Below are 14,919 nucleotides of genomic sequence, written 5' to 3'. Positions count from 1 at the left end.
GAAGTGTTGTAGTCTAATCTATGTCAGATCAACAAAAATAACTCTAACATATGATAGGGTGGAAATTCTAAACAAAGTTAAAGTAGATAATCAAAATTTTAGTTTATAAAATGAGGGACCAAGTATTTTTTTTTTTTTTTTTTAATATGAGAATCAAAATGAGGGACCAAAATTTCTTTTTCTTTTTCAAATACGAGAATCAAAAGTCCATTGAGGCAAAAAAGAAGAAAATAAAAAGTGAATCCTATGTTACCACTGGTGCTTTGAATTTAAAATTAAATGATTTGTATTTCTTTTTGGGAAATGCTAACTTGTGTCGATAAGGCACAAATTAATGAGTCAAAAGTAGAAATATTTTATTGTAATTAATGCATTTGAATTTAATTTTTTTTTTACTTTTGATTAATTGAATGCACATAATTTTAAAAAAAAGTATTCTATTTTTACACTGCTTAATTAACATGTGCCCTAAGGACATAAGTTAGCATGACCACAAACAAATATCTTTTTTAACAATAAGTACACAAAAATATGATAGATTTCGAAGAATCTACCATATTCACTTGTATTTCTTTAATAAAGTCAAGAATATGAATGTAGTATAATGCAAATCCAGAAAATATTTAGGCACATACAACCTAAGTAAATCTATTTCAAAGTTATTTCACCGTTTTTCTAATGAAATAACAAGTATTAATCGAAGAACCGAAATGTGAAGTTTAATAGTTTTATTTCATCCTCACAAATATCAAGCGAATGATCGAAAGATGAAATTTGATATTGGAACAAATGAAATTAGATAAGGATTGTGAAACATGAGAATAGTCTAGTAAACCTTGATGACATTAAGGTTTCGTTCTTAAAGGGTTTCAATAGCAATCAACCATGAGAATAAGTGTGGGTTCTATTGAAATACATTCATTGAGACCGAAAGGAGATATGAAAAGCCAAAGAGAAACTTGTCTTTAGAAAATAAGTATGCGAAAATATGATAGATTTTGAAGAATGTACCATATTCACTTGTATTCTTTAATAAAGACAAGAATATGAATGCAATTATTGCGAATTCCTGAAAATATTTAAGCACATACAACCTAAGTTTTATACAAATTAAATTGATAAAAGAGCGCCATTTTTTTTTGCATTGAATATGATATCATATTAGCCATGCAAAAAGAGATTTGATGAGAATCTCTCAATCCGGTAAATATTTTAATGAAAAACCGTAGCGTTTGAAAAAGATAAATACATATTGATTTTTTAAAGTCAAATCATAACGCGGGAGTTGAAATATACACAACAAAAGGGGCTATAAAATGACTCCTTCACATCCGATTTTAATATATCATTTCTCAGTCTAAAGTAACAAACACACCCACTTAACCTTTTCAGATTTTTCTTTTATCGTTTTGTACTTCAACCATGTCAAGCGGAAGGAAAGTTCGTGGTCGCCAAAAGATTGAGATGAAAAAAATGAATAACGAGAGAAACCTCCAAGTGACTTTCTCAAAGTGTCGTAGCGGGCTCTTCAAGAAAGTCAGTGAGTTTTGCACCCTTTGTGGTGTAGATGTTGCTCTAGTTGTATTCTCACCTAGTCAAAAGGTATTTTCTTTCGGTCATCCAAATGTTGATACAATCATAGATCGCTATCTCTTTCGGGTCCCACCGCAAAACAATAGCACCATAGAGTTCATTGAGCCTCATCGTAGCGCCAAAGTGTGTGCGCTCAATGCTGAGTTGATTCAAATCAACAACACACTGAACGAGAAGAAAAAGCTTGGTGATGAGTTGAGTCTTTTGTGCAAGGCGTTCAATGCTTAATTTTGGTGGGCTTGTCCGATTAATGGGATGAATAGGGCTCGACTTGAATTATTCAAGAAGATTGTGATGGAGCTTAAGAAACTTGTTGCTCATCATGTTCATAGGAATGCAATTCAGGGTACTTTTGCTCAAACTTTTCCATTTTCTGTTGGTAATGATTTATCCTCTAACATTCCTCTCCATTATCAGCCAATCCTCAACAAACTAAGATGCTTTCGCCACAAATTTTTTATAACCCTATGTTGCAATCTCATTTAATTGGCTTCAACAATATGGAAATCCCGAATTCTATTGAAGTTTTGGAGTCATTAAGTTCAGCTTCGCCACTTTACTTGTGTTGTATGAAAATCCATAACCAATTCAATTTATCATATATGCCCTCTCTTGAAACTCAAACTTTTGTTTACGAATCTAATCATATCTCCGTTATCAATTTGAACTATATTAGATGGCAGAGGAAAGGGTAGTTATTGTTAGCAAATTTCATAAGCAGTTCAATATATATAATTTAATTTATCAATCAACAGCGGAAGCAATTATTGAACAAGTTTATGATCAGATAAAACATGTTTGATTTACTGAAATTTAAAGCTCAAGGTAAAGTCAGCGGCGGCTGGTTTGGTTCTTTCTCAAACGTCCATTTGCCAAGGCTTTCTGCATTTTGCCAGGGCTTCTGCCCCTGGCAAATTACCAGATTTCTTGTAGTGTAATGCACTTCAGATGGGGAGAAGAGCGGTTTTACTATGTACGGTATATTGGGGACCATATCCTCTTTATATTGGATGACCATTAGGGTTTCCTATTATTCCTTTAATGGACCATCCAGACATCCACCCGATCCAAGTCCATATCACTTAAATAATTAATTATTATTTTAATAGAAATCTAATAAGCCTTTTTTTTTTTTTCATTATATGATCAGTAATCAATTAAGACCCTTAAAGATAAATAGCTAATATAATTAAAATAGATATATATACCCATATAATAATTATTGGAATATTATAATTAAATAAATTATAACTAAATATTCCAACAATAAGTTTGTTGCCTAAAGTATATGCACCGTTGATCTATATAATAAATCACTTTTCTTTGTTGAATCCTCTTCTATACTTGTTTTGTCTAGTAAACCAGTAATTTTTATGCTAATTTGATACTTCGTGTGCTTAATGAGATTTCATCTCCTTTTTTATTAAACAAAAATAACTATATGTATGTTTGAATTGACATCATGTTTGAAAGAATCCTAGTACGCCATTGTGATTTTGTTAAAATTGCAATTTAGAGTTCAATAAAAAATCACAAGAATCTAAATATTGAATACCATAACATGTCTGGTTTTTCTTTTGTCTAGTTATATATTGCTGGTTTTTTTCTTCTTATGAAATTAGTAATAATTTTGGTTTCTCTCTCTCCTACCATTTTGGTTTCTATCTCTCTCGTCATTTCTCTCTCTCCTACCATTTTGGTTTCTATCTCTCTCGTCATTTCTCTCTCTCATCCTCATCTCTTCATTTTTTCATTTGTCTCTCCTCACTCAAAAAAATTGCATGGACTGCATTCATGTGGCTAGCAACTGATCCAATTTCAAGTGATAATTTTGGACATCTATTAAGGTCAAGACCCTAGTTATACTGGATTACAAAAAATTATCACATTAAATTTTAATTGACGCTATAAATCTATCAATGTGCATAAAGGAATTTGTAAAATACTTACTTCCTCATTCCGCATGTATAAATAATCATTTGTTTTGCTTTTTTTCATCCTAAAAAGTTGATGATGTAGTTGATGTTTCATTTTATGTGTGAATATCTAAACTACCATTTGTATATGTATGTAGCAATGTTTTAAAATATGGACCGGTGTCCGACCCGGTCAAGGTATGGTCATTGGTCGGATCACATGACTATTGATCCGGTCTATATAAAAATATTTATGATCAAAAATTACATTATGAATGAAACCTAATTCAAATGAACTCATACATTAAACAATAGTCTTTATATATGCACAATTCAATTTCAAGCTAATTCCAATCCAAATTCAAATGAACTCATACATTAAACAATAGTACTACATAAAAAAACCTCACAAATAAGTTCTAATTCAGATTCCATCTTTAAAACTTAAAACAAAGTATGTTCTAAACGTTGTTGGAAATCAAAATATAACAGACTTATAAACTCAAGTAAGTTCTGAACATAGTCAACAAAAAATAATAGACTTACAAACATAAGTAAGTTCTAAACATAGTAAACAAAAAACAAAAACACATATAAGTTATAACAATTCAATAATCAATAAACTATTTATGCCCGTGGAGTCAAATTGCCATAGTCTTTATATATGCCTTGCATTTTCATTTTTTTTTTCAAAAAAAAAAGGAAACGGGTCGGGTGAGTTAATCTGGTTCAGCGGTCCACCCACTGATTCGGCCGGGTCACATGGGTTTCAGCGGACTAATTTCATATCCGGTCCAGCAGCATGCCTGAACCGCTGCATCCTTCGATTCCCGGTTCGATCGGCCGGATCGGTCTTGGTTTTAAAACAATGGTATGTAGTAAACTACCCTTATTAGTTTATTTGGAAAAGAAGCAATAAATAATGCATTTAAAAATTTGAAAAAGTATTTATATTTAAGTTAGGGACAAATTTTTATTCAAAGTGATGCTTATATTTAGGGAAAGAGAGAATATTATTAACGAATGTAGTGTACTAATTTGATTTCAATTAGTTGGTTGAAAAAAATAAGAATGCAAAGCAGTTCTTATAAAACAAAATGCAAGGCAGTTACCAAACAGGAGTATAAAATACATTTCATCAGATAAAATTAGGGTACAATAATTTGATGCAGGTTTTGGACATTAATTTTTTGACCTATGCAAGACTTGGTAAAGGGATAATCAATGAGCATATGAGCAAATAATTCAACACATGAATACAAAGTTAATCGAAGTTGATAAAGACTAACCAATGTGCAAAGAATTCAAGAACATATTGCAAATTTCTAGAAATATCCAGGTACAAATCATATCCAATAGTTTGCTGAATAAGGTAAGATATACAAATTTGTAAAATGGCGCCATTTTTTTCATTGAATTTCTTGCCATAAAAGGCATGCAAAAGAGATTTGATAAGAATCTCCTAATCTTGTAAATTATCAATATGAATAGATGCAACATTTGAAAAAGATAGCCACGGTTGGTATTCAAAGAAAAATCATAATACAATACTTAAAACACATACATACAAAATTGACTATATAAAATGACCCCTTCACACCCAACTTCAATGTCTCATTTCTTACTCTAAGATAACAAACACACTCACCCACCCTTTTCTTTTCTTTGTTCTCTCTTTGTGTGTCAGCCATGTCGAGTGGAAAGAAAGGCCGAGGTCGCCAAAAGATCGAGATGAAAAAGATGAGCAACGAGAGCAACCTGCAAGTGACTTTCTCAAAGCGTCGTAGCGGACTCTTCAAGAAAGCTAGCGAGCTTTGCACCCTTTGCGGTGCAGATGCTGCTCTCGTTGTATTCTCACCTAGTGGAAAGGTATTTTCCTTTGGTCACCCCAATCTTGATACGGTCATAGACCGCTATCTTTCTCTTGTACCACCACAAAACAACGGCACGATGCAACTCATTGAGGCTCACCGCAATGCCAACGTTCGTGAACTCAATGCTCGGATGACTCAAATCAACAACACACTGGATGCTGAGAAGAAGATTGACGATGAGCTGAGCCATTTGCTCAAGGAAACGGAGGCAAATTTTTGGTGGGCTTGTCCGGTTGATGGAATGAATAAGGATCAACTTGAATTATTCAAAAAGGCATTGGAGGAGCTTAAGAAACTTCTAATTCAACATGCTACAACTCGAACTCTTCCATTTTTTGTTGGCAATGCTTCTTCCTCGAACATTTATCTCCATCATCAGCCAAATACTCAACAATCTGAAATGTTTCCATCACATTTTTTTCAAAATCCTATGTTGCAATTGCAGCCTCATTTGTTTGATGGATCAATGATGCCTCACCATGGCTTCAATAATATGGTGTAATAATAATGTTCTGTAGAATATATTGCCAGAGACTATGGAATAAATAAGAATTAATTCTTTAAGTTTGTGCCTAATTTACTTTGTTGGTCCATCTGCTATGCTTGTTTTTGTCTACTATTTTTTGTTTGTTCTTTTGATACTTTTCATGGGTCATGATAATTTTTATCATCTTTAATCAATGATAAATACCAATATGTTTGATTTTTCTTCTGTCTAGTTATGCATAGCTGATATGATGGCACAAGGGTGTGTGTCTAGAATTATCAGCATAGGCAGCAAAATAATTAGTAGTCAGAAATTTAAAATCAAACACAGTGAATGGTTTACTGTTGGAACTCTATCCATTGAATTTACTGTCTGATTTCATGCCAACAATAAAATCCACCTATTATATTAATAGTTGGTGATATAGAACACTCATATAATATGCTACTCTCTGACATTAATTATAAATAAAAATAGATCTAAAAAAATTTATGTATTTGATTTAAAATTTGAACCAAATACATCCATTTTCCTCTAAGCTTGGTCCATGAGTTGTACGTAAATGAAAGATTACTTCTTTGCAATTTTAAAGGGTGGCCTTGTATGATATACAAAACTGGTCCTACTGTGATGATCGGACCGGACTTTAGCTAACATTTGGTGGCTGAGCCGTTCATTGGTGGCGACGTTAAATTCTTGGTGGAGAGTGAATGTGAGTTGTTGCTAGTGGATAGATATTTAAGTAATGGTGACGATGATGATGTAAAGATTGATGTGTATAGGCTTGATGAGAAAGAGAAAAGGTGGGTCAAGTTGGTGAATTTGGGGGATAGGGTTTTGTTTTTCGGGGAAGGCTGTTCATTCTCTGCATCTGCATCGGATTTGGGTTTGGAAAATGGGAATTTGGTGATCTATTGTAAAGGCAATGTTAGATAGTTTGAAATCGGTGTTTTTCGCTTGGACCAAGGTCGGGTTTCACTTTTGTCTGATTATCCTGACTACTTCAAGTTGTTCTTGCCACCTCCGGAGTGGATCAGAACGCTGCTTTTATAGTAGAGTATGTTATCTTGCTTGCATTTGAAGTCTCTAATGTGATAATGATTGATATTGCATTATCGTGCTTCCATTTCCTTTGTTACCGTGTGTAAACTTTTCAATAAGTAGTTATATAAATAGGAATATTAAATCATCTTACATTTTGAATGAGTTTTTCTAACCAATACCTTCTTGTATAAGTTTGAATTGATATCTGGACTTCTATTTTTTATTAAGTTCCTTCACTTAACTTTTTCATATACAACTTGCTTCGTTTTTTCCTAACCGAGGAACTGAATACTTAACTCGCTTTAGTAGCTAACTAGGGCCTACTACTTATATGTAAGGGATTGACACATGCAACATGAGATTTAATATAAGGACTATAGGTCTTCCATGTTGTTCATACATTAGAATTTAGTAGAGGTTTACTAGCTATTAGCGAATGTTATAAACCTGAAGTGTGTAATTATGGGTTGTCTCGTTATGCCGACCCTTCAACAATAGAAAAATATCCCAGAGTAGTGGAAGACTCCGCCATCTGCCTTAGAGAAATGCTAGGGTCAGTCGCTCATAGACTTTTGCACAAATACTCTCTCAATGTATGGTGCCACATTTTCACTTTTATCAATGTTTTACTTGTTTAATGATTTTTAAAGTTGGGAAATCTTTTAATACTTTCTTTTTGTTATTGGCGACTGAAAGGTCGTCTCTGTAAATGCTTGCACATCAACGCCGTAACTTTGTAATCCTCACCTCTCTGAATAATCTATCTAATTAGGCCTTAAAAGACTACGATTTCATGTATTGAAAAAATCATTGTATGGAAGCCATGAACAGTCAAATTCTCACTCATAAGCCAAGCAACGTGTCTAAGGGAGAGTGTGTGAGCAAGTGTTAGTAGCATTTCTCGTCTGTTTTAACCTGTTTTTTGGCATAAAGCTTATGTCAAAATTAGTAGTGCATCCTGCCACTAAGACAACAATGTCCATACTTGTAATAAGAAGAGGGAAATCGGAAAGCTATATTGAGTTTGTATGGAGATTTCCGCAAATTGGTTTTGGGTTAGATGTTCTGGTTTTGAGGGAAGAGTGGAGTCAGACGTAGTTGCAAAGTTTTTAAAAGAAAGTAGACGTAGTTGTTGCTTAATAGGCCAAAAGGGAGAAACTTTTGAACAAAATATTATGCTTTTTGGAAACATTTTTTCCGTCAATACAAGTCAGTTTTACAATAAAATACCGGAAAAATACAGCGCAAAAAAATGGCCGATGGGTTGCTTCCTAATTCCGAAATGAAATACTTAATTATGCTTGGTGATCCATACAATGATTCTGTTTGTATCTAATTTCTATAGAATGGTCCTATTAGTCCTGTGATATTTGTTATATTACACCTTCAGTTTATTTACTGTATCCATAAGTTGTCATGGTGAAAATGCTAATAGTACCGGTTTGCTTACTCCCATCATGGTTTTAAATTTCCTACTTGTGTACTAAATTAGCCCAATTAGTGTTCATTGTCCTTGTGATATTTTTGTACAATGGTGTTATACTAATAGTCTTGGAGAATTTAAACCTATAAAGAATTTAAAATGACACATAAAAGCTTAGAATTTCAAATTTCTTCATTCTTATAATTGTTTCAATTTTTGCATTTTGGTCCTCACATGTTTCCAAATCTCCAAAATGACCCCAATAATTTAATTTTTTTTTACAAATTGACCCCTATTTTAGCTGCCAGGGAACTATATGAGATGACTTGATAGCCAAGGTAGCTAATCTAGAGTCAGTCTCAATCCACAAATTATTCCAGTTTCTCTCAGATGCAAACTTCACAGCTAGAATGATTCCAAAAATCTCAGCATACACTGCATTAGCAATTCCAATGTTGAAAGTAAAGCAACCAATGTTTTCACCTCTTATGTTTCTAAATATTCCTGCACAAGCTGTGTTGCATTTCACTCAATTTAGGATTGGAGGGTGCTACAAAACTTCAATGATTAAAAGAGCTCTTCTATGATTACAATTCACTTTGGAAGCTTTTAAAATATTGGTGAAAATGTCAATTGTATTATGATTTTGATTATAAATGACATGACATAACATATATTTTGTCTACATGATATATTCTTGAAGTCCTAACACCTTTTGAAAATTGGATTCCAAGAGGTACTTCTTGCCTCATTTTGAAATTAAATTTGTTAGACTAGAACATGCATAAATATACATTTGGAAGCATAATAAAACATTATGAGAAGTGTATTTTTGTGTAGTAAATGAAATACAAATAACATCTAAAATTGTATTTCTATAATTATAAATTCTAAAAACATGTATGAATTTGTTTAAAATATATAGTACTATACATAATTCCAAAATCAATTTCTTTTAAAAATGTAAATAATTTTTTTTTTTCCGAAGAGATGTAGTCAAATTATTAAAAAAATATTTTAAAAAAATATTTTAAAAAAATATTACGGAGAATTCTTTAATACTCTGGAGTTTAGTTGAATAATGATGCCTTGTAGATAAAACTAATTTAAAATTTAAATTAGTTGAATAATGATGCCTTGTAGATAAAACTAATTTAAAATTTAAATTTATTATAATAATTAAATATGAAAAATGAAATAATAGTAAATGGTTATATGATATACTGATATCCAACCAAACTTTAATATATGGAAATGATCAAAGTATTGTAGAAGAGTTGTGTTGTTTGAACATTCATTTGTATAACAACTTTTGATACAATCATAGATTTACAAAAAGAAAATGTGGTATTGACACAAAAACCAAAGTAATAGAGAGATAAAGTAAAAACAATAAGAGGAGTGTTATTTGAACAATCATTTTTGTTGACAACTTGTGGGACAACCTAAATATACAAAGATATATGAGTGTTGACACAAAAACCAAAACAATAGATAGAGAAAATAAAAACACAATGTGAGTATGAGAGATAAAATTGTCACAAAATGATTGTTCAAATATCATTTCTCAAAACATAATGTGAATATGAAAGAGAAAGTTGTCAAAATATAATTGTACAAATATCATTTCTCATCGTAGAAAAAATATTATTTGTGGAGGGGACGTATGATAAAAAAAAAAACTAAAGATGCAAAAAACACCTCCTTAAAATTAGATGATAAAATCATTATAGATATGAACTATGAAGGCCTTTTACTATGGTCCTGTAAAATAGGCCATAAAACCCAACTTTTCATATCAAAAGATATTGGTCCCACTCGAAACTACATGGAGATCCCAAAACACTATCCACACTAATAAGGTGATGTCTAACTTGCCAATGTAAGAGAGTCAAGAAATGTGTGTGAGCTTTTAATAAACATTGAAATTTAGGATGATGTAAAAAGACCACTCCTTAATATTTGCATTTGTTGGTTTCAATTCCCTGTGCATGTCATGTCATGGCAAAAGATCATATCAGGAAGTGTAGTTAATGCTTAACGGACATTTATTGTAATTTCTTTTGTGAGGTTTATCTACTTTACCTATTGCCAAAACCATATTATTCATTGTGTTTGCATCAGGGACTATGTTGAAAACACAATAGAAACTCCAGATAAGTTGTTGCAAAGGGAGATAGATGAGGCACTGAAGAGAAGCAAATTCTTCTTAGAGGAAAGGTCAATATCCTATTTTGCAAGAAATAGAGTTAGTGGAGAACCTTAACAGGTTTAGTGCGTTCGAGGTACAAGACGTGGAGGATAGTGGAAATGATTTAGGGCAACAACACAATGTAGAAGACACTTCCTCTCAAAACACTAAATTTGTGGATGCAACACAAATTGGAGATTTGAATAATATTGCTGGTGAGGAAGAGGAAGTTCAACAGGAGACCTCGGAAGATAAAGTCAGGAGGAATTCAGAATTTTTGAAGAAGTCTTGGGGGTAACAATGTTGAGAATGAAGAAGCTGAAGCCAGGTTGCTAGAGAATTTCGAGAAGGAACCGATTAAAGATCAACCAGTTAAAGATCAACCACAAAGTTTCGATAAGCCATCATTCAAGCAGGTGTCTCACAAATTAAAGAACAAGTCTCAAAAACCAAAAAATACACAAAAAAATACACCAAAAAATCTTTATGCTACCATATCAAAGGTTGTAAACCCCAATCCTTTCAGATGAAGTGCATGTACTAGAACTTGATAGGCTTAGCTAATCACCCTAAAAGATTGGCACTCAAGAATCTTATTCTAAATGATAAACCTGGTATTGTCCTCATTGCTGAACCTTAGATGAAAATAGAAGATTTAACAAGAAACATGTTTGCTAGATTGAACTTCAAATTGTTTTTAAGAAGATTTTGTTTAACTCACCTTAACCCTAAGATAATACTTATTGATGACCAACATGTTTCTTTTTCTTTGATTGATAATGGTAAGGAGTTTGCAATGGTTGCAGTCTATGCATCAACTTGTTACTTGAAGAGAAGGCGTCTGTGGGAAACACTAGGTAATATGTTGACTCAATTTAACCTTCCATGGAACTTTTTTGGTGACTTAAGCACTATACTTAGGAGCTGTGAACATCAGGGCACCCATTCTCCCTCTAGAACTCATATGAATGACTTTCAAATCTGGACAAATGATTATGATCTGCCGCTAAGAATTCATTTTTTCTTGTTGGCAAACTAGAGTAGTATGTTGCCCAATTTATATCCTCACAAAGAAGCGGAAACTGTTAAAAGATAGATTGAAAATTTGGAACAAGAATGTGTTTGGGAATGTGCATCAATATCTCAGAGAAGATGAACAAACCCTTCATCATATCCAAAACCAAATCCAAACGACCAACCCCTAGGACTCTTTACTAAACCATGAGAAAATGGCTAAGTGTGGATTAGACAAAGCTTTAGAAGGACAGGAGTGTTTTTGGCATGAAAAATCAAGTTTGTCATCACTGCATTTTTCCACAAAATAACCAAAATTATCAGTGATCTTCAAGATATTTCTAAAATAAAAAATGATGTGTTTAGTTTGAATAAAGAAAGTGCCCCTAGTCTAGATGGATTTCGAGCATTCTTCTATCAAACTTATAGTACACAAAGAAGTCGTTGATGGTATCTTACAATTCTTTATTTCTGAATGGATCTTTACAAACTATAATGCCAATACATTGATCCTCATTCCAAAATCAAATAATGCAGATACTGTAGAGAAATACATGCCTATTTCAATGACCAACTTCAAATTCAAAGTGATATAAAAAATACATGATGACAGGTTAGCACATACCTTAACATCTCCTGTCCCTAAGAATCAAAAAGGCTTTATTCAGGGAAGAGATATAAAAGACTGATTTTGTTTAGCTTCAGAAGCCATAAACCATCTTCATAAGAAGACTTATGCAGGGAACATAGTTCTGAAAATTGTCATTACCAAAGCTTTTGAATAGTTCTAGATTGGAAACTTTTGTTAAAAGTTATAGATTGGAAATTTTTGTTAAAAGTTCTAGATTGGTTTGGTTTTAATAGTACTTTCTGCAATTGGATGACATCAATCTTATCTTCATCTACTTTATCAATAACCCTAAATGGAGTACAACAAGGATATTTTTCTTGTTCAAGGGGTATCAGGCAGAGAGACCCCTTGGATCCCTTTTTCTTTGTTTGGCAGAAGAAGCTCTTAGCATAGGGATAACAAAGTTGGTGGATGATGGAAAGGTGAAGCAAATTACAGGATCTAAAAACAGCCAATTTCCATCCCATTATTTCAAGGGGAACTTTGAGAGCCTAGAAGCTTTGTGAGATTTATTTACAAAGTATGCTAATAGTGTTGGTTAAGTGATAAATAGCATGAAGTCAACTATTTATGCAGGAGGAATCTCACCAACAAGACTCCAAAATATCATCAACTTACTAGGATTCTATATTGACTCTTTACCACTTAACTATTTGGGGGAGCCAATTTTTAAAGGAATACCAAAAGCTTGCCATGTTCAACCAATAGCAGAGTAACTATCGGCTTGGAAGGCATCATTGCTTTCAATTGCAGGAAGAGTACAAGTGCCAAAGTCTGTGGTTACTAGAATGCTAGCTCATACATTATCTATTTATTCATGGCTTATTTCTCTCTTGAAGGGCATGGAAAATGCATCATCTACTTTATTCGGAGTGGAGACACATCAAAAAGGAAGTTGGTAATTCTGGCATGGAAGAAGATTCGCAACTTCTATGAAGAAGGGGGGCCTGGGGATACAATCTTTGATTTGTTTGAATGAAGCCTTCAATCTGAAACTATAATATATGGTGATTGTGGAGAATTCAACATGGCTCATTGGAAATGGGAAATATATCATATTATGGCAAGACTATTGGTGTGGGCACCCTTTGGAGGTAGGTCTAAATCTCAATGTGAATGACATACACCACCTACCACAGCTTGTTAGTGACTATATCTTAAATAAACCATTTGAATATTCCCCATGATTTATTATCGCAATACCCACAGCTGAGGTTACTTGTGATTCAAGTTATCATACATGTTGAAGACACAGAAGATCAGCTAGTTTGGAAGCATGTTTCAAATGGTCAGCTAAACCTCAAAGATACCCAATATTTCAAGAAACGCCTTGCTATAAAAAAACACTGGGCATCAACAATTTGGTGTAAGGATATACCCCCATAAAAATCTCTTCTAGCTTGGAGATTAATGCATGATAAAGTACTCATCGATGAAAAACTCATGGAAATGGGTTGCAACATTCCATCTATGTACTCCCTTTGTTATGTGCACACTGAAACTTTCAATTCTTTTGTCAGGGACCTGATCATCCTTAAAAAATCCAGTGTCAACATTCATGCTCCAAAGGCACCAATCATCAAAGAGATTATATGGAAACCTCCCTATCATAATTGGAGGAAATGTAATATTGATGGAGCTTCTAATCCCACAAATTCTTCTTGTGGGAGCATTTTCAGAGATAGTGATGCAATCTTCAAAATGAAATTTGCTGAGAATATTGGTGGGGGACTGCATTCCATGTTAAACTACCATGAGTACTTAGAGCTATTGAGTTGACACATGAGAGGAATTGGAGGAATCTATGAATTGAAACTGATTCAGCTCTGGTGGTCATTGCCTTCAAATCTGTGTCTCTTATTCCTTGCATCTTAAGAAAACAAGTGGAAAAATTGCAAAGTTTTAATAGATAGCTTGAATTTCATAGTTACAAACATCTACGGAGAGGGGAACCAGTGTGCTGATATCTTGGCTTCCTAGGGTTTGACTTCTACCAGGGTTTGCCTCAGTTTCTTAGAGAATATTATGTTAAGAATAGACTAGGTATGCCTAACTTTAGGTTTATCAATTTTTACAAGGCTTGGTTTTATGTCCCTCTCCTTTGTTATTCTCTTTATCTTGAATATATTTTGTGGTTGCAGCACTTTGCTGCTCCTCTCTTTTTTGGTTAAAAAACATATTACTATTATTTTGATTATATCGGGGATCAACTATCTTTAATTTCAAGTACTTTAATTTAATTTAGATCAATTCATTATCCTCCTCTACCTAAATGATTCTTATCTCTTACCAGCAAAGATTTTCTATAAGATTGGATAGAATGTAAAAAAAAATTGAAAACAAAAGTGTGAAATTTAATCACGTTTCCATAGAGCATTTTTCTGTGAACTAGTAAAGAATTCATACAAGATTGCATAAAATTGGCAAAAAAAAAAATATCAAATAACAAAAATTTGAATGTTTTCATGTGTTGTTGGGAGAAAGACATTTCTTAAAACACAAATAGATTTAAAGAGGCCAATAAGTTATTTCTCTCATAAAAAACAATAGAAGTAACTTCAACGTGAATAATCAATTCAAGCTATTTTACCATACCACCTCAAGTTTATGAACTTTGATTTATTTATTTTTTCCAATGATGAGACCAATTAAGAAACAAAAATTAGCACAACTTATCAAGACAAATGACAATTTATTTCATGACTTCAAAGTAATAAAAGTATGATGTGTTCAAATTAAAACAGAA

The 14,919-nt window shown here is 32.8% G+C and overlaps 2 protein-coding genes across 2 annotated transcripts; both read left to right on the top strand.

The window, feature by feature from the left end:
* The first annotated feature begins 1,422 nt into the window (after positions 1-1,422).
* LOC11445828 (agamous-like MADS-box protein AGL62) lies at positions 1,423-1,821 on the top strand. Its single transcript, XM_003599203.2, has one exon. The coding sequence runs from the start codon at positions 1,423-1,425 to the stop codon at positions 1,819-1,821; it is 399 nt and encodes a 132-aa protein (XP_003599251.2).
* Positions 1,822-5,198: 3,377 nt separating this feature from the next.
* Positions 5,199-13,952, top strand: LOC11438274 (serum response factor homolog A). The gene is made up of 5 exons (XM_003599202.3): positions 5,199-5,785; positions 10,462-10,557; positions 10,607-10,822; positions 11,335-11,385; positions 13,694-13,952. The coding sequence occupies exons 1-5, from the start codon at positions 5,199-5,201 to the stop codon at positions 13,950-13,952; spliced, it is 1,209 nt and encodes a 402-aa protein (XP_003599250.3).
* The last annotated feature ends 967 nt before the right edge of the window (positions 13,953-14,919 follow it).

The sequence above is a fragment of the Medicago truncatula genome, chromosome 3, assembly GCF_003473485.1.
Source record: "Medicago truncatula cultivar Jemalong A17 chromosome 3, MtrunA17r5.0-ANR, whole genome shotgun sequence".
Taxonomy (NCBI): domain Eukaryota; kingdom Viridiplantae; phylum Streptophyta; class Magnoliopsida; order Fabales; family Fabaceae; genus Medicago; species Medicago truncatula.
The sequence above is the reverse complement of the archived record's forward strand: the minus strand, read 5'-3'. Positions and strand labels throughout refer to the sequence as shown.

Bases quoted from the DNA above. Each gene is read 5' to 3' on its own strand.
- LOC11438274 (XM_003599202.3), top strand. From the start codon at position 5,199: ATGTCGAGTGGAAAGAAAGGCCGAGGTCGCCAAAAGATCGAGATGAAA. The intron at 10,558-10,606 runs GTCAATATCCTA...GAACCTTAACAG, and splicing joins AAATTCTTCTTAGAGGAAAG to GTTTAGTGCGTTCGAGGTAC. The intron at 11,386-13,693 runs GTAATATGTTGA...TTCTTTTGTCAG, and splicing joins GCGTCTGTGGGAAACACTAG to GGACCTGATCATCCTTAAAA.
- LOC11445828 (XM_003599203.2), top strand. From the start codon at position 1,423: ATGTCAAGCGGAAGGAAAGTTCGTGGTCGCCAAAAGATTGAGATGAAA.